This window comes from Mobula hypostoma, chromosome 2 (assembly GCF_963921235.1).
Source record: "Mobula hypostoma chromosome 2, sMobHyp1.1, whole genome shotgun sequence".
Taxonomy (NCBI): domain Eukaryota; kingdom Metazoa; phylum Chordata; class Chondrichthyes; order Myliobatiformes; family Myliobatidae; genus Mobula; species Mobula hypostoma.
Window position 1 is genome coordinate 220,397,335 of NC_086098.1, and position 25,444 is coordinate 220,422,778.

The window sequence follows — 25,444 nt, forward strand, 5'->3', positions numbered from 1 at the left end:
TAAAACCGACAAGATGAAATGCATGTGTACAACTTTTAGTGGCTGCACTCCAAAACCTTATAAAGTTATTCATTTAAATTATTTAGAACATAAAAGAAGCGATTATTATTTTGGCATGAATACCTGCAAACAATGGAGAATATTAACAATAGTACATATTAATAATTGCATTAACAATTAGAACAATATTAAAACTAACTTCATGCTTATACATTTCTGTACACATGCTTTATTCTTCCTGAGGGGACTTCAAAGTTTGCATGAAGAACCTTAATCTGAAGTAATGCAATTATGACTAAGGAATTAATATACTTTTAGTGAAATCAATTAAGTTGCATTTAGAGTGGCAAAAATCTAACACAATAATATTGGCAAAATATTATTAAGAAGTTAAATGAAATGTTTATAGCAGGAATTATAGATTATGTGATCATTCTGTTAAAATGGAACCAAAGCAATTTACATTTAGTTGTGAGTTAGTTAATATAGAATGGGATCCATTAGATGGTTTCCACAGACCTTGGCTCAATTATTCATTTTCATTTGGAGATATAAGTACACATATTTGGAGCAAAAGTAAGCCAACTGGCCTATTGTCCCTGTACGCTCATATTATAGCAACATGGCTGTTAACTTCAACTCTGCATCCCCACCCAACCACAGTAGCCTTTTAACCCCTTGCTTATCAATTATCTATTTACTTCGGTCTTAAAAAGCAAACCCAAACACTGCTCCACAGCCCTTTGAAGAAGGGAGTGGCAAAGACAAACGGCACATTTGCCTGCTCTGGATCTCTTTATTGCCAACTGCCGATGGGACATCAACCGTCTCGACTTCACCGCACCTTGTCCCCATTCCAACCTCACTCCTTCGGAACGCTCTGCTCTCCACTCCCTCCGCACTAATCCTAACCTTATTATTAAACCCGCTGATAAAGGGGGTGCTGTTGTAGTCTGGCGTACTGACCTCTACCTTGCCGAGGCACAGCGACAACTCGCGGATACCTCCTCTTATTTACCCCTCGATCGTGACCCCACTAAGGAGCACCAGGCCATTGTCTCCCACACTATCAACGACTTTATCCGCTCAGGGGATCTCCCATCCACTGCTACCAACCTTATAGTTCCCACACCCCGCACTTCCCGTTTCTACCTCCTACCCAAGATCCACAAACCTGCCTGTCCTGGCCGACCTATTGTCTCAGCTTGCTCCTGCCCCACCGAACTCGTTTCTGCATACCTCGACACTGTTTTATCACCCCTTGTTCAATCCCTTCCGACCTATGTTCGTGACACTTCTCACGCTCTTAAACTTTTCGATGATTTTAAGTTCCCTGGCCCCCACCGCTTTATTTTCACCATGGATGTCCAGTCCTTGTATACTTCCATCCCCCATCAGGAAGGTCTCAAAGCTCTACGCTTCTTTTTGGATTCCAGACCTAATCAGTTCCCCTCTACCACCACTCTGCTCCGTCTAGCGGAATTAGTCCTTACTCTTAATAATTTCTCCTTTTGCTCCTCCCATTTCCTCCAAACTAAAGGTGTAGCTATGGGCACCCGTATGGGTCCTAGCTATGCCTGCCTTTTTGTTGGGTTTGTGGAACAATCTATGTTCCGTGCCTATTCTGGTATCTGTCCCCCACTTTTCCTTCGCTATATCGACGACTGCATTGGCGCTGCTTCCTGCACGCATGCAGAACTTGTTGACTTTATTAACTTTGCCTCCAACTTTCACCCTGCCCTCAAGTTTACCTGGTCTATTTCCGACACCTCCCTCCCCTTTCTAGATCTTTCTGTCTCTGTCTCTGGAGACAGCTTATCCACTGATATCTACTATAAGCCTACTGACTCTCACAGCTATCTGGACTATTCCTCTTCTCACCCTGTCTCTTGCAAAAACGCCATCCCCTTCTCGCAATTCCTCCGTCTCCGCCGCATCTGCTCTCAGGATGAGGCTTTTCATTCTAGGACGAGGGAGATGTCTTCATTTTTTAAAGAAAGGGGCTTCCCTTCCTCCACTATCAACTCTGCTCTTAAACGCATCTCCTCCATTTCACGTACATCTGCTCTCACTCCATCCTCCCACCACCCCACTAGGAATAGGGTTCCCCTGGTCCTCACCTACCACCCCACCAGCCTCCGGGTCCAACATATTATTCTCCGTAACTTCCGCCACCTCCAACGGGATCCCACCACTAAGCACATCTTTCCCTCCCCCCCGCTCTGCATTCCGCAGGGATCGCTCCCTACACAACTCCCTTGTCCATTCGTCCCCCCCATCCCTCCCCACTGATCTCCCTCCTGGCACTTATCCGTGTAAGCGGAACAAGTGCTACACATGCCCTTACACTTCCTCCCTTACCACCATTCAGGGCCCCAAACAGTCCTTCCAGGTGAGGCATCACTTCACCTGTGAGTCGACTGGGGTGATATACTGCGTCCGGTGCTCCCGATGTGGCCTTTTATATATTGGTGAGACCCGACGCAGACTGGGAGACCGCTTTGCTGAACATCTACGCTCTGTCCGCCAGAGAAAGCAGGATCTCCCAGTGGCCACACATTTTAATTCCACATCCCATTCCCATTCTGACATGTCTATCCACGGCCTCCTCTACTGTAGAGATGAAGCCACACTCAGGTTGGAGGAACAACACCTTATATTCCGTCTGGGTAGCCTCCAACCTGATGGCATGAACATTGACTTCTCTAACTTCCGCTAGGCCCCACCTCCCCCTCGTACCCCAGCTGTTACTCCTTTTTATGCACACATTCTTTCTCTCACTCTCCTTTTTCTCCCTCTGTCCCTCTGAATATACCTCTTGCCCATCCTCTGGGTCACCCCCCCCCCCGTCTTTCTCCCTAGGCCTCCTGTCCCATGATCCTCTCGTATCCCCTTTTGCCTATCACCTGTCCAGCTCTCGGCTCTATCCCTCCCCCTCCTGTCTTCTCCTATAATTTTGCATCTCCCCCTCCCCCTCCAGCTTTCAAATCCCTTACTCACTCTTCCTTCAGTTAGTCCTGACGAAGGGTCTCGGCCTGAAACGTCGACTGCGCCTCTTCCTATAGATGCTGCTTGGCCTGCTGCATTCACCAGCAACTTTGATGTATGTTGCGGCACATTTAAATATCGTTTCACATCAATTTAAAAGAACAAGTATACGCCATCAGCAGACTGATACTTTGCTGCATGGAACTATTACGTATTAAGAGTTTCTACACACATTACTCAGAATAACACTCAAATGGTTTTGAGATCATGGTAGCCGGTATTGACATCAGTAGTCTTGGGATAACCACATGGGATTATCACATAGACACATTGAAAACTGAGAATTCAAAACTATTGTCAATATTTTATAGCTGGGTAGCTGAGAAAATAGATTTTATTTTTCCTTGGGTTACTTTGATTTGCTGTTGAGAAGAAAAATAGATAAGACCATAAAACAATAAGATATAGGAGCAGAAGTAGGCCATTCAGCCCATCGAGTCTGCTCTGCCATTCAATCATGGGCTGATCCAATTCTTCCAGTCATCCCCACTCCCCTGCCTTCACCCCACACCCTTTGATGCCCTGGCTAATCAAGAACCTATCTATCTCTGCATAAAATACACCCAATGACTTGGCCTCCACAACCGCTCATGGCAACAAATTCCATAGACTTATCACCCTCTGACTAAAGTAATTTCTCTGCATCTCAGTTCTAAAAGGGCGTTCTTCAATCCTGAAGTCGTTCCCTCTTGTCCTAGACTCCCCTACCATGGGAAATAACTTTGCCATATCTGATCTGTTCAGGCCTTCTAACATTCAGAATGTTTCTATGAGATCCCTCCTCTTTCTCCTGAACTCCAGGGAATACAGCCCAAGAGTTACCAGACGATCCTCCTACGGCAAACCTTTCATTCCTGGAATCATTCTTGTGAATCTTTTCTGAACCCTCTCCAATGTCAGTATAACCTTTCTAAAATAAGGAGCCCAAAACTGCACACAATACTCCAGGTGTGGTCTCACAGTTACCTTATAGAGCGTCAACATTACATCCCTTCTCTTATATTCTGTACCTCTATAAATTAATGCCAAGATTGCGTTTGCCTTCTTCACAACAGACTCAGCCTGGAGGTTAACCTTTAGGGTATCTTGCACAAGGACTCCCAAGTCCCTTTGCATCTCTGCATTTTGAATTCTGTCCCCATCTAAATAATAGTCTGCCCGTTTATTTCTTCCACCAAACCATACACTTTCCAACATTGTATTTAATTTGCCACTTCTTTGCCCATTACCCTAAACTACCTAAGTCTCTCTGCAGGCTCTCTGTTTCCTTAACACTACCTGCTCCTCCACCTATCTTTGTATCATCAGCAAACTTAGCCTCAAAGCCATTAATACCGTAGTCCAAATCATTGACATACTTCATAAGAAGCAGCGGTCCCAACACCGACCATGTGGAACTCCACTGGTAACTGGCAGCAGCCAGAATAGGATCCCTTTATTCCCACTCTCTGTTTTCTGCCGATCGGCAAATGCTCCACCCATGCTAGTAAACTCCCTGTAATTCCATGGGCTCCTATCTTGCTAAGCAGTCTCAAGTGCAGCACCTTGTAAAAGGCCTTCTGAAAATCCAAGTACACCACGTCTACTGCATTCTCCTTTATCTACCCTGTTTGTAATTTCCTCAAAGAATTGCAGTAACTTTGTCAGGCAAGATTTTCCTTTCAGGAAATCATGCTGGCTTTGGCCTATCTTGTCATGTGCCTCCAGGTATTCCATAATTTCATCCCTAACAATTGATTCCAACAACTTCCCAACCACTGATGTCAGGCTAACTGGTCTATAGTTTCCTTTCTGCTGCATCCCACCCTCCTTAAGTAGTGGAGTAACATTTGTAATTTTCCAGTCATCTGGTACAATGCCAGAATCTATCAATTCTTGAAACATCATCGTTAATGCTTCTGCAATATCTCTAGTTACTTCCTTCAAAACCCAAGGGTGCATTCCATCAGGTCCAGGAGATTTATCCACCCTCAGACCATTAAGCTTCCTGAGCACCTTCTCAGTCGTAATTTTTACTGTACAAGCTTCACTTCCCTGACACTCTTGAATGTCCGGTATACTGCAGATATCTTCCACTGTGTCTTCCCCAATGGGTTCAACAACGTTGTTCTAAAAAGCCATCTCTTAGACATTCTACAGATTCTCTTTTTTGAGGTCCAGTCCTGACCTGGTTTTCCCAATCCACTTTCATGTTGAAATCCCCAACGATTTTCATGACATTGCCTTTCTGACATGTCTTTTCTATCTCCTGCTGTAATTTGTAATCCACATCCCAGCTGCTGTTTGGAGGACTGCATACAACTGCCATAGAGACTCCACGCCTTCCGATTCTATGTCATCTCTTCTAATGATTATCATAAATTCCAAGGAACAAGTCTACTGCTGTGTGATTGAGTCAGTTTACCTTAATCATTGTGGTTTTTGTTTCATTATTTTGCAATTCAGACTTCCGAAATTGGAATGACACATAATTCTGGTGAAAGTGGTCAGCGTTTCGAAATTTGGTTCAGAAGACAGAAATCTCAAGATACGTATGTCTTGCATGCTCCAACTGCAGAAGTGAAACAGGCGTGGATAGATGACTTAGAGAAGATATTATGGAACCAAGCACTGAGGAATAGGGGTCAGTAAATCAACACAAATTAACAGCTAGTGTGAAAAATGCCCTGAAGTTTTTAATGATCTTGTCCTCAAGCTCAAATTCTCCATGCTTACATTAATTTCGTTCAAAAGGTTGTACGTTTTTGTTTCTCTAACAACGAATGTAATTAATGCATTTTGTCATCGTGGTATAGAACATAACATGCATGCTTTGTATATTAGCGATAGTAAGGTGTCTGAAGAGAAATAGCAGAAGAGAAAATCTATTTATTTGGTGAATAGATAATTTAATCCCTTGCTAAAATGTGCAACCTATTTGCTGTTACCACTGCTAAATTACTTTCAAAGGAGCATGGATTGCAAATTTGCGGTCACAGTAGCCATCTCAATGGTAGTAACCTTTGTATACTCGAGCGTTCAATGTAGTTTTATTAAATCAAGCTTGTTTTCATTGTTTGGAGGCAAAGAATCAATACACTGCTCTGCATCTAGCCAGTTTGTGTTATGATAAGGCAACACCATTGTAAATGTCTTTTACAGTGAGCACCTAATTGTCTTTATGGTAACAAGGTGATCAATTATCCTAACAATACATTGAGTTCTCATAATAATCAAGTGCATTTAGCCATTTAATTCTCTGCAAAAAAGATGCAAAATTAACCCTTTAATCTCATGAAATGGATCTCATAGCCTATTGTCCATCTGCCCAGTCTTAATTTTCCATAACCCTGTTTCAGTCCCCAAACTAATCCCACTGCCTCACTCTCTCCTGACAGCCCTGTATCAGTTTCTACCTTAATATTTAATTCAATCTCTTTATCCAATCTTCATATTTTCACCCCTAGTTTAGGGACTGCCGTGGGGCTGTGGAATAAGACTGGGACAGTGGGATAGTTTGGGTACCGATACAGGCTCTGTGGAGTGAGTAGGGCTGTGGGATTAGTTTGGGGACTGGGGAGAGAGCAGAGCTCTGAAATTTGTTTGGGGACTGACACTGGGGCTGTGGGGAGTGAGCGGGGCAGTGGGATTATTTTGAAGACTGACACATGGCTGTGGGGAGAGAGTGGAGCAGTGGAATTAGTTTGGAGATTGACACAGGGCTATGAGATTAGATTGGGGACTGAGATAAGGCTCTAGGAAGAGAGCAGGGGTGTGGATTTAGTTTGGGGACTGACACGGTGTCTGTGGAGAGTGAGCGGGGCAGTGAGATTATCTTGAAGACTGACACAGGGCTGTGAGGAGAGAGTGGGACAGTGGGATTAGTTTGGGTACTGAGTTTCAGTTAAGGGCTTACTTAATAGGTAAGCTGGGTCAAACAATGTTTTTGCCAAAAGCTAATGAAATTGAAATTTTAATTCAAAAAGGAAAAATTAAAAAATTTGTTTCTTGTATGTATAATTTGATTCAAGAACAGACAATTAAACAAGGAACCCATAAGTCAAAGCAAAAATGGGAAACAGATCTGAATATTAATATTGATGAAATAAATTGGTCAAGACTTTGTCTGGACAGTATGACAAATACAATAAATGTTCGACTTAGATTAGTACAATATAATTTTTTACACCAATTATATATTACACCACAAAAAATAAATAGATTAAATTCAAATATATCTGATAAATGTTTTCGGTGTAATCAAGAAATTGGTACTTTTTTACATTCTACTTGGTCTTGTTTTAAAATTCAACCCTTTTGGATAAATTTAAGAATCTTATTGGAACAAATTACTGGAATTCAACTTCCACATAACCCTGTATTATATCTATTAGGTGATATTGAAGGGATAAAACCGAAACTTAAATTGAATAAGTATCAGAAAGAATTTATAAAAATTGCATTGGCAGTAGCTAAGAAGACTATAGCAGTTACTTGGAAATCTGATTCGTATTTAAGTATGGATCGTTGGAATAATGAAATGGCTAGTTCTATTCCACTTGAAAAAATTACTTATAACTTAAGAGATAATTATGTAACATTCTTGAATATTTGGTGCCCTTATTTACAAAAGATAGGATGTTATATTTAAGTGCTCCGACAAAGAATTTGGTTACTTGGGGAAAGTAATGAATAATTATACCAAATTTATTTTGAATCCCATGGAGCATGTGGAAACCTTCCAATACCCAGGCGGCTCTTTTTTTTTCTTTCTTTCTTTTAGGTAGGACCATATATGGGGGGGAGGTTAAGGGGAGGGGGGGTAGATTTTATCTTTTCATGTATTCTTTTTGAAAATTTAATAAAAATTATATTAAAAAAAAGTTTAGGTACTGAGAGGAGGATCTGGGATGAGAGAAGGACTGTGGAATTAGTTTGGGGACTGACAAAAAACTGTGGGGAGAGAGCAGGATTAGGGGATTAGTCTAGGGACTGGCGCAGGGCTGTGGGGAGAGAGCAGGGTGAGGGGATTAGTTTGGGGACTGATGCAGGACTGTGGGGATGGAGCAGGGTTAGGGGATTAGTCTGGGGACTGGCGCAGGGCTGTGGGGATGGAGCAGGGTTAGGGGATTATTTTGGGGACTGGCGCAGGGCTGTGGGGAGAGAGCAGGGTTAGGGGATTAGTTTCAGGACTGACGCAGGGCTGTGGGGAGAGAGCAGGGTTAGGGGATTATTTTGGGGATTGACGCAGGGCTGTGGGGAGACAGTAGGGTTAGGGGATTAGTTTGGGGACTGACAAAAAACCGTGGGGAGAAAGCAGGATTAGGGGATTAGTTTGGGGACTGACGCAGGGCTGTGGGGAGAGAGCAGGTTTAGGGGATTATTTTGGGAACTGACGCAGGGCTGTGGGGAGAGCAGGGTTAGGGGATTAGTTTGAGGACTGAAGCAGGGATATGGGGAGTGAGTGGGCATTGGGATTATTTTGAAGGCTGACACAGTGCTTTGGGGAGAGAGTGGGGTTTGGGGACTGATGAAGGGCTGTAAGGGGATGTTATACCTGATAACCATCATCAGTTTGACTATCTCGGCCCTGAGCTTTGCAATTCCCCCAGTGATGAACTGTTCTCCATCTCTACACAACAAAATTTATCCCTACAACAGTGTTATTACACGTGTCTGATTATGGGGCCACGGTAGTATAGCAGTTAGCACAACGCTATAGCAGCTGGGCATCAATCAGTGTGTTGAGTTCAGTCCTGGTGTCCTCTGTAAGGAGTCAGTACGTCCTCCTGGTGGAATGAGTGGGTTTTCTCGGGCTGCTCTGGTTTTCTCCCACAGCCCAAGGAAGTACCAGTCAGTAGGTGAATTGGTCATTGTAAATTGTCCCATGATTAGGTTAGTATTGAATCGGGAGTTGTCGGGGGTCGCTGGCGGCACGGCTCAAAGGGCCTGGGGGGCTATTCAGAATCAGAATCAGGTTTATTATCACCGGCGTGTGTCGTGAAATTTGTTAACTTAGCAGCAGCAGTCCAATGCAATATATAATATAGAAGAAGAAAATAATAAATAAGTAAATCAATTACAGTATACGTATATTGAATAGATTAAAAATGTGCAAAAACAGAAATACTGTATATTAAGAAAGTGAGGTAGTGTCCAAAGATTCAAAGTCCATTTAGGAATCGGATGGCAGAGGGGAAGAAGCTGTTCCTGAATCACTGAGTGTGTGTCTTCAGGCTTCTGTACCTCCTACCTGATGGTAACAGTGAGAAAAGGGCATGCCCTGGGTGCTGGAGGTCCTTAATAATGGATGCAGCCTTTCTGCGCTATGTCTCTAAATAAATAAATAGATTTCTTGAAGTTAATTTATTTGGTAATCCTCCAGTAGCTTATGTTCTTCTTTCAATCGTAAAGGAATTATGGAAAGGCAAAGTGTTGCTGTGATATAGGCTGGAATGTCCTTCGAGTAGCCCCACTGCTGATTTAGTTAACTCTGTTTGGAAGAAATAAACACTGGAAATACTTACTTAGCAGGTCAGGCATTAACTGTAAAGGGAGAAAGAGCTCTATAACAACCTACCGATGCTCACCACTAAAATCAAGGCGAGAAGACTACAACTAGCGGGGCACTGTCTTCACCACCCCGAGCTACCTGCCAGCCTAGTCATCATATGGGAGCCCAAGCACGGGAGGCTGAACCCTGGGCGCCCTCCCAAGACTATGGTCAACACGCTCCTAGAAGACAGCGGCACGGCTAATGTAGATGAACTGAACACACTGATGAGGGAGAGGGAGAAGTGGAGAGTCCGTCATCATGCCTGATGCTGGCCCCCTAGGCCTGAGTCAACGTAGTAATAGTAGTAGCAGAAAGAGAGTCAGTACCTTTCAACAGAACCTATGGACTCACTTCCAACAAATCTACAACTTATGAGCTCACCTAGTACTTTATTTATTTTATTTGGACAGGTAGTCTACTTTTGCACATTGGTTGTTCGTCAATCTTTGTGTGTAGCTTTTCATCAATTCTGTTGTATTTCTTTGTTCTACTGCATGATTGACTGCAAGAAAATAAATCTCAAGGTAGTATATGGTGACATATATGTACTTTGATAATTAATTTACTTCGAGCTTTGATCAGAACCGGAAAAGTTATAAATGAAACGTGTTTTAATTTGCCGAGAAGGGGGAGGTGTGGCGGAGATAGAGGAAATGAGGGTTACAGGGGCGTACTGGCAGAGACGGGGTGACACATCTGGTAGTGGTAATTGCTGAGGGAGGGTGGCAATTGTACATCTGCCTGAAGGTGGTGTACATAGAAACGTGGATGGAAACTGTGGGGGGGGGGGTGGTACGAATATACAGCGTGCTGGGACTGTGAGACACCAAACACAGCAATTGCTGGAAATCTGAAATAAAAGGGACTACTGGATCAGGCAGTATCCAGTGAACTAGGAATGTTAGTTAGCTGTAACTGGTCAGATTCAGAAAGCCAACCTTTCCAATTCACCAATGAAATTTATTGTTGAGTACCAGAGGCTGACACCTGTCAAGCAAGAAAAGAAAATGATGTTCTTTGAATTGACATTGGACCTTATCAGTGAAAGAGACCAAAGGTATAGAGATCAGAGTGGCAACTAACTGCAAGGTCAGAATTACACACCCTCTCCCATGTATGATTTCAGATTTTCAGATTTAGAATCAGGTTTAATACCACAGGCATATGTCATGAAATTGTTGTTATGTAGCAGCAGTACACTGCAATACATAATGATAAAAACTGTAAATTACAGTAGAAACATAGAAAAACTACAGCACAAAACAGGCCCTACAGCCCACAAAGCTGTGCCAAACATGTCCTTACCTTAGAACTACCTAGGCTTACCCATAGCCGTCTATTTTCCTAAGCTCCATGTATCCACCCAGGAGTCTCTTAAAAGACCCTATCGTTTCCGCCTCCACCACTGCCACTGGCAGCCCATTCCACGCACTCACCACTCTCTGCGTAAAAAAACTTACCCCTGATATCTCCTCTGTACCTACTTCCCAGAACTTTAAAACTATGCTCTCTCATGCTAGCCATTTCAGCCCTGAGAAAAAGCCTCTGACTATCCACACGATCAGTGCCTCTCATTATCTTGTACATCTCTATCAGGTCACCTCTCATCCTCTGCCGCTCCAAGGAGAAAAGGCCGAGTTCACTCAACCTATTCTCATAAGGCATGCTCCCCAATCCAGGAAACATTCTTGTAAATCTCCTCTGCACCCTCTCTATGGTTTCTACGTTCTTCCTGTAGTGAGGTGACCAGAATTGAGCACAGTATTCCAAGTTGGGTCTGAACAGGGTCCATATAGCTGCAACATTACCTCTCGGCTCTTAAACTCACGATTGATGAAGGCTAATGCACCGTATGCCTTCTTAACCATAGAGTAAACCTGCGTAGCAGCTTTGAGTGTCCTATGGACTCGGACCCCAAGATCCCTCTGATCCTCCACACTGTCAAGAGTCTTTCCATTAATGCTATATTCTGCCATCATATTTGACCTACCAAAATGAAGCACCTCACACTTATCTGGGTTGAACTCCATCTGCCACTTCTCAGCCCAGTTTTGCATCCTATCAATGTCCCGTTGTAACCTCTGAGAGCCCTTCACACTATCCACAACACCCCCAACCTTTGTGTCATCAGCAAATTTACTAACCCATCCCTCCACTTCCTCATCCAGGACATTTATAAAAATCCCAGTACAGATCCCTGAGGCACACCACTGGTCACTGGCCTCCATGCAGAATATGCCCAGTCTACAACCACTCTTTGCCTTCTGTGGGCAAGCCAGAAAGAAGTATATATAAAGAAAGTTAAGTAAGTCGTGTAAAAAGTGGAGAAAAGGTAGTGAGGTAGTGTCATGTGTTCAATGTCCATTCAAAAATCTGCTGGCAGAGAGGAAAAAGCTATTCCTGAGTCATTGTGTGTGCGCCTTCAGGCTCCTGTACCTCCTCCCTGATGGTAGCAATGAATCAAAATCAGAATCAGGTTTAGTATGCCATATGTCATGAAATTTGTTAAATTTGCAGCAGCAGTACAATGTAGTAAAAGATAAATGTATAAAAAACAGTAATTATGTATCTTAAATGAAGTTAAAATAAGTTGTGCAAAAACAGAAATTTAAAAAAAAGTAATGAAGTAGCGTTCAATGTCCATTTAGAAATCGGATGGCAGAGGGGAAGGAGAGTTTCCTGAATTGCTGAGTGTTTGCCTTCAGGCTCCTGTACCTCCTTCCTCTTGGTAACAATGAGAAGAGAGCATGTCCTGGGTGGTGGGGGTACTTAATAATGGAAGTTGCCTTCCTGAGACACCACTCCTTGAAGATACTACAGAGGGTAGCACCCACGATGGAGCTGACTAATTTTACAACTTTCTGTAACTTACTTCAATCATGTGCAGTAGTCCTCACATATCAGGTAGTGATGCAGCCAGTCAGAATGCTCTCCATGGTACATCTGTAAAAGTTTTTGAGTGTTTTAGTTGACAAATCAAATCTCCTCAATCTCTTAATGAAATAGCTTTTGTCTTGATTTCTAGCTGCATCAATATGTTATGAACAGGTTAAGTCTTTAGAGATATTGACAGGAACTTGAAATTGCTTACTCTCTTCACTTCTGATCCCTCTATGAGGATTGGTTTGTGTTCCCTCTTCTTGCCCTTTTTGAAGTCCACAATCAGCTCTTTGGTCTTACTGATGTTGACCAAAGGTTGTTGCTACGTTACCACTCAACTAGCTAGTATAACTCACTCCTGTACGGCCTCTCATCACCATCTGAGATTCTGTCACCAACGGTTATATGATCAGCAAACCTATAGATGAAATTTGAGTTGTGCTTAGCCACACAGTCGTGGGTGCAGAGAGAGTAGAGCAGTGGGCTAAGCATACATCCCTGTGGTGTACCGGTGTTGAGTGTCAGCAAGATGGAAATGTTATTTCCAATCTGCACAGATTGTGGTCTTCTGATTAGGAAGTTGAGTTTCCAGTTGCAAAGGGAGGTACAGAGCCCCAGGTTCTGTAGTTTTCTGATCAGGGCTGTTGTGATGATGGTGTTAAACGCTGAGCTGTTGTCAATAAACAGCATCCTGACATAGGTATTTGTATTGTCCAGGTGATCCAAGGTCACGTGGAGAGCCTTAGAGATCGCATCTGCTGTAGGCCTATTGAGGCAATAGGCATATTACAGGGGTCCATGTCCTTCCTGAGACATGATTTGATACTAGCCATGACCTGAGTATGTCTTGGGTGATGGGGATCCTTAATGATGGATGCCACCTTTTTGTGGCATCTCGCCTTGAAGATATCCTGGATGCTGGGGAGACAAGTGCCCATGATGGAGTTAAATGAGTTTACAACTTTCTGCAGCTTATTTTGATCCTGTGCAGTGCCCCCCCCCCCGCAACCAGATGGTGATGCAGCCAATTAGAATGCTCTCTATGCTCCATCTGTAGAAATTTGCCAGTGTCTTTGGTGACTTACTAAATCTGCTCAAACTCCTGATGAAATACACAGTTGCTGCTGTTGTGCCTTCATTGTCACCGCATCAATATATTGGGCCCAGGATAGATCCTCAGAGATGTTGACTCCCAGGAACTTAAAATTGCTTACCACTTCTGATCCCTCGATTTTATTAAATGCTGAGCTGTAGTCAATAAATAGCAACCAGACATAATTAGTATTGTCCAGGTGATCCAAGGCCATGTGAAAAGTCAATGAGATCACATCTGCTGTAGACTTATTGGCTGATAGGCAAATTGCAGTAGGTTCAGGACCTTGCTAGGCTGGAGTTGTTTCCAGCTATAACCAACATCTCAAAGCACTTCATCACCATAGATGTAAATGCTACTGAACAATAGCCATTAAGGCAGTGATTGTGTTTTCCATATCGCTCAGTTCCTGCACCTTTTCTCTGTCTCCTGTTCTCATTTATCTCCCGCTGTTTATTCCTCCCTAGACTTATGAGTTGCCATAAACAAAGGTTATCTGCCTTATTCTTTCCCCACCCCACCACAAGCCAGCATCACATCTTTTGTCACATAGTCCTGCTTAGCTCTGTCTGCCAATGTAACCAGGCAGGTCCTATAGTCTTAATGCTTAAATGGTACTAATTGGAGAATGGAAAATATTTTGCTTCTGTCTGCTAATATTAGTTGGAGATTAACATGGTTGCTTTATGTTCACTAACATTTTCATTTCTCAAGAAATATTTCCACCTGCTACTCGAGTCACTGGTCATTGAAGCCGTTGGTGACAATGGGCAGAAACCACAACCTGAATTTCTGCATTGAAGTACCTGGTTTTATATTACAACAAGAAGGAACTTGCCATCTTGTGTAATTCCTAGAGTCCCCACTAACTGGCATGAATTGTGTTGCTATTTACAATCAACTCAACATTACCCAAAAGTTTGGAAATTGTTCCTCACTTTTGTTTAAGCTTCTTGTTTGAACTAAATGCAAAACAGCCCCTGTCAATATTGAAATTCCTTCTTTAGAACTCCAGACGCAGGAGAGGGTGTTTATGGGCATTGGCAGTAAGCCATTTATGGACATCAAACCTAGCGAAGCTGCCATCAGTGACAGATCGGTTGGCTGCACCACAAAAGGGAAAGGTATGAGCTTAACCAGACGAGGGGCTGGATTCCACAGCATGTCAGAGATGTGTTCTGTGCCATGGAGGCTGAGTTCAAAACCTTCTCTCCATCAACTTTGAGTAGAAGGAGTTTTGGTCATCTTGTAAAAATCTAAAGGAACAACTTCAGTTAAACACTAATCAGCACCAATCTCACAATCACCTTCAAGGGCACAGGAAGTAGATACTGAGTAATTGAAACATCAGAGATTTAACTATCCCATTCCATTCTGGCTTTAACCTAGGTATTAAACAATTGGGATATTGAGACAAGTTTGATCAGCTAACCTGTTAATATGATTTGACAATTGCTAGGGATATGATAGAAAACTATCGTATTCTTTGCTGTTTATTCATTGTGAAAATAACTGCAGTTTCTTAAATTATAAAGGCACCCAATTTCATTCATAATGGAGGGACTACAGCATTTTGATGCTGTGAAATCTCAGAGTATTTTGATGCGATAGCTCAATGGCAAACTTTTCTTTGATAAAGTATCTTCTGTACTCTAAATGCAAGTCATCGATGCATGTGTTTATAAAAGTGAAAGCTATTTTGATGATTATTTCATTTTTAATTTTTCTTTGTTATTCTGCAATGCTAGAAAAAAAGGACTTGTGATCCAGAGGGAAAAGAGACCGTATGTTCTCTGTGTTTACATGAAATGTAATATACATTGATATCCAGCTTCTACATGCGTTGAAGCAGTTAATTCCAGCCTGGACCAATATCCTACGTGTGCTTGCTAAATGATTTTGGAAAATCAGATTCTAGGCTGCAACTACAAAGAACACAAAGGACGTGGGGTTTTGGGACAAAGCTTACGCAGGCTGGTCCCAAAGCTCCAAAAGACCACAACTCTTCCTCCTATTCCATTTCTCCATGTATGCATCCATCCTGCTATTCCATTTTTACTAAAGTAGTAATTTTCTCTGAATAATGCACAGCCTTTAAAACTTACAACATAGAGCAGTACAGCACAGGAATTTGCCCTTTGGCTCATGATGTTGTATCGAGCTAATTAAATTAATTGTCAAGTACCAAACTAATCCCTTCTGCCTACCAACTGTCCATACTCCTCCATTTCCTGCACATTTGTGTGCTTAACTAAGAGCCTCTTGAACATCTCCATTGTATCTGCCTTCACCACCACACCAGGCAGTGCATTCCAGGCACCTACCACTCTCTGTGTAAAATAAAATCTTGCCTGAAGGAAATTTAGGAAGTTGTAGTTCCTCCTGGATAACAATCTATCATATGTCTCAGACTTCCTGCTGAACAGATGTTCTCATAGGCAATTTTGACTGACTGTCAAGGCAAATTAATAAGTATCTTAATTAAGTTTAGGGTCAAAGCAAAGCAGAAGCTGGCCATATGTCTTGGAACCATAGCGCCTAATGTTAAAATGGTATTTTGCCAAACTGCATCATTTTCTCAGAGTCTGTTCAGAGCTGGATATTCCCTCGTATGCTGAACAGAAGGTACAACACATTGATCGAATCTGAGAAGGTAGATTTGTGTTGATCAAAATGGTTTTTCACTTTCACCCTGCTAATGACGTTAGTTATGTCTGTTACAGAGCAGACCAAGAGACCAAATTCCATAGGATCAAACGGCAGTGCCTCCTCCTCAGGAAGCCACTCTTCTTCATCGTCTTCTGGCATCGGCTCCCTGAATATGCCCAGTTACTCCTCTTCACCTTCAACTTCCAGAAGCAATACTGGAATCAACAACAGCTTGTACAACACACCGGCGGGCGTGGAAGAAGATGACCTGGGGAATGACTCCAGTGGGAGACCTTTTACGAGTGAGTGACAAGATCTGTATAAGTGAACCAAGGCTTCAATGACATTGAAGGAATCTTCAAAAGGACAGATAGAACCATAGGGTTATACAGAAAGGAAACAGGCCCATCAGTGCTCACTGACCATCAGATACCCATTGGCACCAACCCTACACTCACTCCATTCACCGTTCATGGCCTAAAACAGTCCTTCCAGCTGAGGCAGCACTTGCATGTGAATCCATTAGTGTTAATCGTTATATGTGGTGTTCCCGCTATAGCCTCCTCTATATCAGTAAGACCCAGCTAGACTGGAGGACCGCTTCATCCAGCACCTTTGTACCGTCCACAGCAACATCTAGAATCTCTCAGTGACCAGCTATTTCAGTTCCTACTCCCATTCCCAAATTGACATGTTCATGGCCTCCTTTGCTGTCACGTTGAAGCCTGATACAGACTGGATAAGCGACGCCTCATATTCTGTCTTGGTATTCTCCTGCATGATGGTTTCCACATCAATTTCTCTAAGTTCCAGTAACCACTCTCCTCTGTGCTCCCTCTCTTTTGTTTTTCCTTATCCCTCCAGCCCCTTTACCACTTCTCTTTCCCCTTTACCACCCTTATGGCCTTCCTGCTTCTGTTTCTCACCTCCTTTCCTTTATCCCTTGTTGTACTGTTCTCTCCTTTCAGATTCCTTCTTCAGCCTCCATGACCTGGGTTCAGTCCTGACTTCCTGATATCTATCACCTCCGAGCTTCAAATACCATTCCTACTTTCTCCATCCCCCACTAGCTACCTCCCGCCCCCTCACCTGGATCACTCATGCCCCTTTCATTCCAGTCCCGATGAAGGGTCTCAGCCCAACACATTGACAATTTGTTCCGCTCCATAGATGCTGTCTGACCTGCTGAGTTCCACCACCATTTTGTATGGGTTGCTCCTAATTTCAATCTAGTCATCCCTAACTCCCTCAGGTTCTGCCATTCACCCACACAATAGGGGAATTTTACAGTGGTTCATTAGAGGATCGAAGGTAGTGAGGGTTAATAACTCAACTTCCTTGGCGTTATTATAACTCAGGATCTGTCTTGGGACCAGCACGTCAGTGACATCACAAAGAAGGCATGGTGCCTCTAGTTTCATAGAGGTCTGAGTAGATTTGGCATGTCACGTAAAACTTTGACAAACCTCTACAGATGCACCGTGCAGAGTACCCTAGCTGGCCTCATCACAGGCTATTGTGGAAACACCAGTGCCCAGGAATGGAGTAGTCAACAGAAAGTGGTGGATAGAACCCAGTCCATCACAGGAAATCTCTCCCCATCATTGAGCATATTTACATGAAATGCTACCATAGGAACGCAGAATCAAGGACAGCCACCAGGCCATGCTCTCTTCTCACTACTACCATCAACTAGGAGGCACAGGAGCCCTAGGTCTCACACACCAGATTCAGGAACAGTTATTACCCTTCAACCATCAGTCTCCTGAATCTGTGTGGATAACTTCACTCCCAACTCTGAACTGCTTCCACAACAGACTCCACAACTCATGTTATCAATGTTGTTTAGTTTTTACTTGAACAATTTATCTTCTTTTGCACATTGATTGTTTGTCAGTCTTTGTTTATGTACATACATTTTTCAAAAACACTACTGTATTTATTTATTTTCCATTAAATGCCTGCAAGAAAACAAATCTCAAGTTAGTATATGTAGTTTGATAATAAATTTACATTGACTTTGACTTTGACAACTTATCAAAACAATTCTCACATCTCTGGACTGTGAGAGGGTTCTGAAGCAGCTGGGGGATGGCCATACCTCATACAGGGAGCACCAGAGGTCAAGACTGAACCCAGGTCATGGAGGCTCGAAGGCAACAGCTCTGACCCATGTTGGGTGGAACACTGAAAGAGACCAAGGTACCATGCTGATGGAACAAAAAGCTTCATCTCTGATACATAATGTGATTTGATGGCCATTGTCACTAGGACATGGAGAATAAGGGAGCTCAAAATTCAAAAAGTAAATTGATTATCAAAGAACGTATATGTTACCATATATTACTCTGACATTCAGGCATTCACAGCAGAATAAAGAAATACAATAGAGTCAAAGACACACGACACACAAAGACTGACAAAAAACCAATGTGCAAAAGAAGACAAACTGTGCAAATGCAAAGAAAAAAAAACATATAATAAACAAACAAGCAAACAAACAAATAAATAATACAGAAAACATGAGTTGTAGAGTCTATAGGTTGTGGAATTAGTTCAGTGGTGAGGTGAGTGAAGTCATCCATACTGGTTCAGTAATCTGGATGGTTGAAAGATAGTGACTTCTCCTGAACCTGGTGGTGTGGGACCTAAGGCTCCTGTACCACCTTCCTGATGGTAGCACCCAGAAGTGAGCATGGCCTGGTTGGTGGGGGTCCCTGATGATGGACGCTGCTTGCTTGTGGTAGCACGCCTTGTGGATGTTCTCAATGGTGGGGAGGGCTTTTCCTGGAAGTAGGCTGGGCTGTACCCATCACTTCTTGTCGGGTTTTCCATTCTTGGGCATTGCTGTGATGCAACCAGTCGGGATAGTCTATACTGTGCATCTATAAAAAATTGCCAAAGTTTTAGTTGACATGTCAAATCTGTGCAAGCTTCTAAGAAAATGGAGGGACAGCTGTTCTTTTTCGGTAATGGCACTTACGTGCTGGTCCCCGGATAGAAACTCCTAAATGATAATGTCAAGGAACTTAGTTACTGGCTCTCCCCATTTCTGATCCCGTAACGAGGACTGGCTTATGGACCACTGGTTTCTTCCTCCTGCGGTCAATACCTCGCTGTTTGGTTTTGCTGATGTTAAGTGAGACGTGGTTGTTGTGCCATCATTCAACCAGATTTTCTATCTCTTTCCTGTAAGTCGAGTTTGTTATGAAGTACAAATTAATTTAGCATTCTATCACTTTGTCCTGTTGCAATACAATTCCTTTTGCCAGAACACTAGAGAGGGAGAATGAATAGAAGTACTGACAGTTGTTAAGTTAAACCAGTGTTGAGTTTGCAGGAGGATGGGATTGTCCTGTCTGTGGAGATCGACTTAGTTGCAGGTCAACTGTTGGCAGAAAAAAGAAAAAAAGTCAAACCACTTGCAATTTTATAACAGTACTTCTGATAAAATGTTAGTAGGTTTAGTCTCTGGAGTCACTGACTGGTGTAAATCCACACCAGGCAGAGAACAAAACTGAAGAAGCAAAGGACTGGCAGACACCTACACTGGTCTGTTGATGGTGATGAGGATGATGGCATGCCTCTGTCTCGAAAGACAATGGAAAGTGGCACAGGAGAGATCTCTCCAGGGCATGAGCCTAGGTGGCAGATATGGAGATCCTGGGATGCCAGTTGTCAAGATCACCCTCTCGGCTTCACCAGTGTAGTCCAAAGGAAAGTGAAGCAACACATTTGGCACCAGCTTGGCTGCAGGAGCTGCTGGGAGGATGTTTAGAAACATAGAACATAGAAACATAGAAAACATACAGCACAATACAGGCCCTTCAGCCCACAAAGCTGTGCCGAACATATCCCTACCTTAGAACTACCTAGGCTTTACCCATAGCCCTCTGAGGGCTAATTTTTCTAATTTTTCTAAGCTCCATGTAGCCATCCAGGAGTTTCTGAAAAGACCCTATCTTTTCCGCCTCCACCACTGCCAACGGCAGCCCATTCCATGCACTCACCACTCTCTATGTAAAAAACTTACCCCTGACGTTTCCTCTGTACCTACTTCCAAACACCCTAAAACTGTGCCCCCTTGTGCTAGCCATTTCAGCCCTGGGAAGAAGACTCTGGCTATCCACACGATTAATATCTCTCATCATCTTATACACTTCTATCAGGTCATCTCTCATTCTCCGTTGCTCCAAGGAGAAAAGGAGGAGTTCACTCAACTTATTCGCATAAGGCATGCTCCCCAATCCAGACAACATCCTTATAAATCTCCTCTGCACCCTTTCTATGATTTCCACATCCTTCCTGTATTGAGGCGACCAGAACTGAGCACAGTACTCCAAGTGGGGTCCGACCAGGGTCGTATATAGCTGCAACATTACCTCTTGGCTCCTAAACTCAATTCCACGATTGATGAAGGCCAATGCACCGTATGTCTTCTTAACCACAGAGTCAACCTGCATAACAGCTTAGAGTGTCCCATGGACTCAGACCTCAAGATCCCTCTGATCCTCCACACTGCCAAGAGTCTTGCCATTAATGCTATATTCTGTCATCATATTTGAACTACCAAAATGAACCACCTCTCATTTATCTGGCTTGAACTCCATCTGCCACTTCTCAGCTCAGTTTTGCATCTTATCAATGTCCCGTTGTAACCTCTGACAGCCCTCCACACTATCCACAACATCCCCAACCTTTGTGTCATCAGCAAATTTACTAACCCATCCCTCCACTTTCTCATCCAGGTAGTTTATAAAACTCACAAAGAGTCGCGGTCCCAGAACAGATCCCTGAGGCATACCACTGGCCGCCGGTCTCCATGCAGAATATGACCCATCTACAACCACTCTTTGCCTCCTGTGGGCATTCCAGTTCTGGATCCACAAAGCAATGTCCCCTTGGATCCCATGCCTCCTTACTTTCTCAATAAGCCTTGCATGGGGTTCCTTATCAAGTGCCTTGCTGAAATCCATATACACTACATCTACAGCTCTACCTTCGTCATTGCGGCTCTAACTTCATCAATGAAGCTATATCATTCATATGTTTGATGATATCCAGGCATCTTAGTGGCTCCACTCCGGATTTTCTGTCTGGGTTTACTCCTGTAACCTTCGTCTCTCCCGATGCTGCCCAAAAGGCAGTGATGGTATTTACCAGTAGCTGGGGAGTTGGTTCACGAGCACCAGGGCGTGTCCACATGCTGGTGGTCCTGTGCGCTGCATGTGCAGGGGCCAGACCCCCTCCCCGTCCTCTATTGTTCAACCTGTGTCCAAGAGGAGTTCAGTTTCCGTGTGTCACCAGCGAGGAGGCACCACATGAAGCTTGCCATTGGAGAAGCTGTGTATTGGCAGGGAGATACTTATGCATTCACTCTTCTTTTCGCGAGACTGGTAGCCAGCGGTGGAAGCTGAAGTGAGAGCAACAAGCACTACCCGCTACACTACCACACTATATCTGTCACAACAACCATTTGACACATTTGGTTTGAGAGGGGCAATAACTCATCCACGATGGTATAGCGGAGCAGACTTGGTGGACTGAGTGGCTTAATTCTGCTTTCGCGTCTTATGGTCTTATAGACTTGAAAAGCTTTCTTCTCCCACTGTGCTTCTCTCTCTCACAGATATCTAAAGCTGAAGAGCAGGTTAAATACCAGCTATGTCCACAAATTCGGATCTTCTTGAACAAATAATCTATGTTGGCATTCACCCTCTCCATGGACAAATAATTCAGTCTAGCGCAGTCTGTTCGTGGTGCCATTACAACTTTCCATTGTGAATGTTTTGGATTATACGTTGTCTAAACAATTTATGCGGTGGATGTGATTGGTTGTCTATTGTATCTACTCAGATAGGGGTGAATTTTTAAAGGTGGGTTTCATTGGTCATTTATCTTACCCTTGGTGTAAGAACTATTGAACAAAGTAGCACAAGATTCGATTGCACTATATGAGATTTCCTCTGCTCTTGTACCAAGACTACGCCAGGTGAAGGAGAATCTTGTCCTGTAATTCCTCTGAATGTCAGTGGAAGCAAAACTAGAGGGGGTGACAGATTAATCAAGGGAAATATGTGAGGAATGTTTGTTTTATTATTGCTTTTCCTGGCCAGGCCATTGGGAAATGCTTGCTCTGTTTGAAAATGTTACAGGCTGTTCCATGTGCAATGATGATGGGCTGAGCTGATGACAGGTGTTTGCTTCATCCACAGTTGAGAGTTCAGAAACTTCTTCCCAGTGTAACTCCACAGAGAGCGTCAGCGGCTTCAGCAGTTCCAACCACAGCAGCCTCTCCCTGACCGGAGGGGAGACTGAGGAAGCACTGTCTACCTCATCTGGACCATGCAAGCCCAGTTCACATCAATCCTCACTCTGCCTGCCCACATTACTGCCAAAGGGAGAACTTCCATTTGGAAATATGATCAATAAGGTATGTACTGTATCTCAGTACCGATATGGTTTCTGTACTACCTTCTGCCCATTCCTTTCCAATGGATTCAAAAACACTGGTGAACTCCCATTCAAGTTGAAGTCAGTTATTGGGAATGCCCTTATTCTCGCCTCTCCACTGGAGCCAGTAACATTTCGAAACAAGGCAAGCATCTTCCTTTTTGAAGATATTGTTTAAGGAATTTTGGGCCAAGTTGTTCTATTCCATAGGTTTCAGCTGTCTCCAGACCCTACCCAGTTGTTCCTGTCAGTGGTTTATCAGGCACCATTATTCCCAACAGATGGAATTAACATACACTCAGAGGCCAGTTTATTAGGTACACCTATACACTTGCTTGTTAATGCAAATATCTAATCAGCTAATCATGTGAAGCTCAATGCATAAAAGCGTGCAGGCATGGTCAAGAGGTTCACTTGTTGTTCAGACCAAACATCAAAATGGGGAAGAAATGTGACCTAAATGACTTTAATCCTGGAATGATTGTTAGTGCCAGACGGGTGGTTTGAGTATCTCAGAAACTGCCATCTCCTGGAATTTTCATGCACAACAGTCTCTAGATTTTACAGAGAATGGTATGAAAAACAAAAAAAAAAATAGCCAGTGAGCAACAGTTCTGTGGGCAAAAATGCTTTGTTAATGAAAAGAGGTCAAAGGAGAATGGCCAGACTGGTTCAATCGTACAGGAAGGTGACAGTAACTCAAATAATCAGACTTTACAACAGTGGTATGCAGAAGAATATCTCTGAATGCATAACATGCTAACATTAACTCAGTGGCCACTTTATTAGGTGTAGGAGGTACCTAATAAAATGGCCACTGATTGTGACTATTACACAGCTTGTTTCCTGAACCCTACAATGGAACAATTTCAAAGTTGCTGCTGAACGCAGCAGGCCAGGCAGCATCTCTAGGAAGAGGTACAGTTGACGTTTCGGGCCAGGTCCTGACGAAGGGTCTCGGCCCGAAACATCAACTGAACCTCTTCCTAGAGATGCTGCCTGGCCTGCTGCGTTCACCAGCAACTTTGATATGTGTTGCTTGAATTTCCAGCATCTGCAGAATTCCTCGTGTAATGGAACAATTTGTTTGTTTGTTTAAAGGGAGGTGTTATTTCTGAGGTGTGTTAACCAGATTAGTATAAATTGATCTGGATTCTGCCCATTACACTGACCATTTTGAATATGAAGTATCAGCCTGTAATTAGCTGATAAGTGAATTCATAAACACAAAAGATTCTGCAGATGCTGGAAATCCAGAGTAACACATACAAAATAATGGAGGAACTCAGCAGCTTGGACAGCTTCTATGGAGGGGAATAAGCAGTCAACGTTTCAAGCCAGACTGTTCGTATTCATTTTCTTTTGACTGTGATGACCTGGTGATTGTGAGAACATGACCACTCTGTGTTTAAGAGCCAATACAGTCATTCCTTGATTAACAAAAGGGATATATTCCTGGTGCGTATTCTGTTAACCAGAATTTTATAATTGAAAGGGTACAATGAAATTATTCTAGAAGACTACATTATAAAAGCAAGGATGTAATCGTAAGGCTTTATAAGACATTGGTCAGACTTCATTTGGAGTATTGTGAGTAGTTTTTGGGCCCCTTATCTAAGAAAGTATGTTCTGGCATTAGCAAGGGTCCAGTGGAGGTTCTTTTTTAAAAGTTTAAAGTAAATTTATTATCAAACTACATATATTTCACATATACAACCCTGAGATGCATTTTTTGCAGGCATATTCAGTAAGTCCATAATAAAATAATAACTGTAACAGAATTAATGAAAGACTGCATCAACACGGGCATTCAATCAGTGTGCAAAAGACAAAAAAATGTTCAAATACAAAGAGAAAGAATTAATAATAATAAATAAATAAGCAATAAGTATCAAGAACATCAGATATAGAGTCCTCAAAAGTGAGTCCATAGGTTGTGGGAACATTTCAATGATGGGGCAAGTGAAGTTGAGTGAAGTTATCCCCTTTGGAGCTTAGAAAAATGGAGGACTATGGGTAACCCTAGGTAATTTCTTAGGTAGGGACATGTTCGGCACAGCTTTGTGGGCTGAAGGGCCTGTATTGTGCTGTAGGTTTTCTCTGTTTCTGTGTTTCAATTGAACACATCTACAAGGAATGGTGTCGCAGGAAAGCAGCATCCATCATCAAGTAGCCCCACCAACTAGTCCATGTTTCTTTCTTGTGTCTGCCATTAGGAAGAAGGTGTAGGAGCCTCAGGTTCTGGACTGTTATTACCCCTCAACCATCAGGCTCTTGAACCAGAGGGGATAACTTCATTCAGCTTCACTCACCCCATTACTGAACTTTTCCACCAACCTATGGACTCACTTTCATCTCAGGTTCTCGATAATTATTGTTTATTTATTTATTTATTAATGTTATTTAGTTTGTATTGTTTCTTTTCATATTTGCACAGTTTTTTGCCTTTTTCACATTAGTTGTTTGTCTTATTGCGTGGTTTTTCATTGATTCAATCGCATTTCTCTGTTCTACTTTGAATGTCTTCTAGAAAATGGATCTTAGGGTAGCATATGATGACGTATATTTACTTTGATCATAAATTTACTCCGATCTTTGAATTTTGAACACATTCCGTGGCAGCTCATTTCATATGCTCACCACCTTCTGCTTGAAAAAGTTCAAAGTTTAAAGTGTGTATGTCAGCATATACTATCCTGCAATTCATTTTCTTAAGGGCCTTCACAGTAGAATAAAGAAACTTGTGAGTCCTGAGTCGGTGGTAGGGAAGTTACTGGAGAGAATTC

The 25,444-nt window shown here is 42.9% G+C and overlaps 1 protein-coding gene across 7 annotated transcripts in view; it reads left to right on the plus strand.

Annotated features, from left to right (window-relative positions):
- LOC134342864 (pleckstrin homology domain-containing family G member 4B-like) overlaps window positions 1-25,444 on the plus strand; it is a 228,639-nt gene that overhangs the window by 186,390 nt on the left and 16,805 nt on the right. For 4 of the 7 annotated variants that reach the window (XM_063041518.1, XM_063041517.1, XM_063041520.1 and 1 more), the window contains 4 exons: window positions 5,494-5,671; window positions 14,564-14,680; window positions 16,280-16,507; window positions 22,421-22,638. In XM_063041518.1, the coding sequence (XP_062897588.1) occupies window positions 5,494-5,671; window positions 14,564-14,680; window positions 16,280-16,507; window positions 22,421-22,638 (741 nt within the window). The remainder of the gene's footprint in view (window positions 1-5,493; window positions 5,672-14,563; window positions 14,681-16,279; window positions 16,508-22,420; window positions 22,639-25,444) is intronic. The other 3 variants (XR_010017127.1, XM_063041519.1, XM_063041522.1) reach the window with 3 other exon arrangements.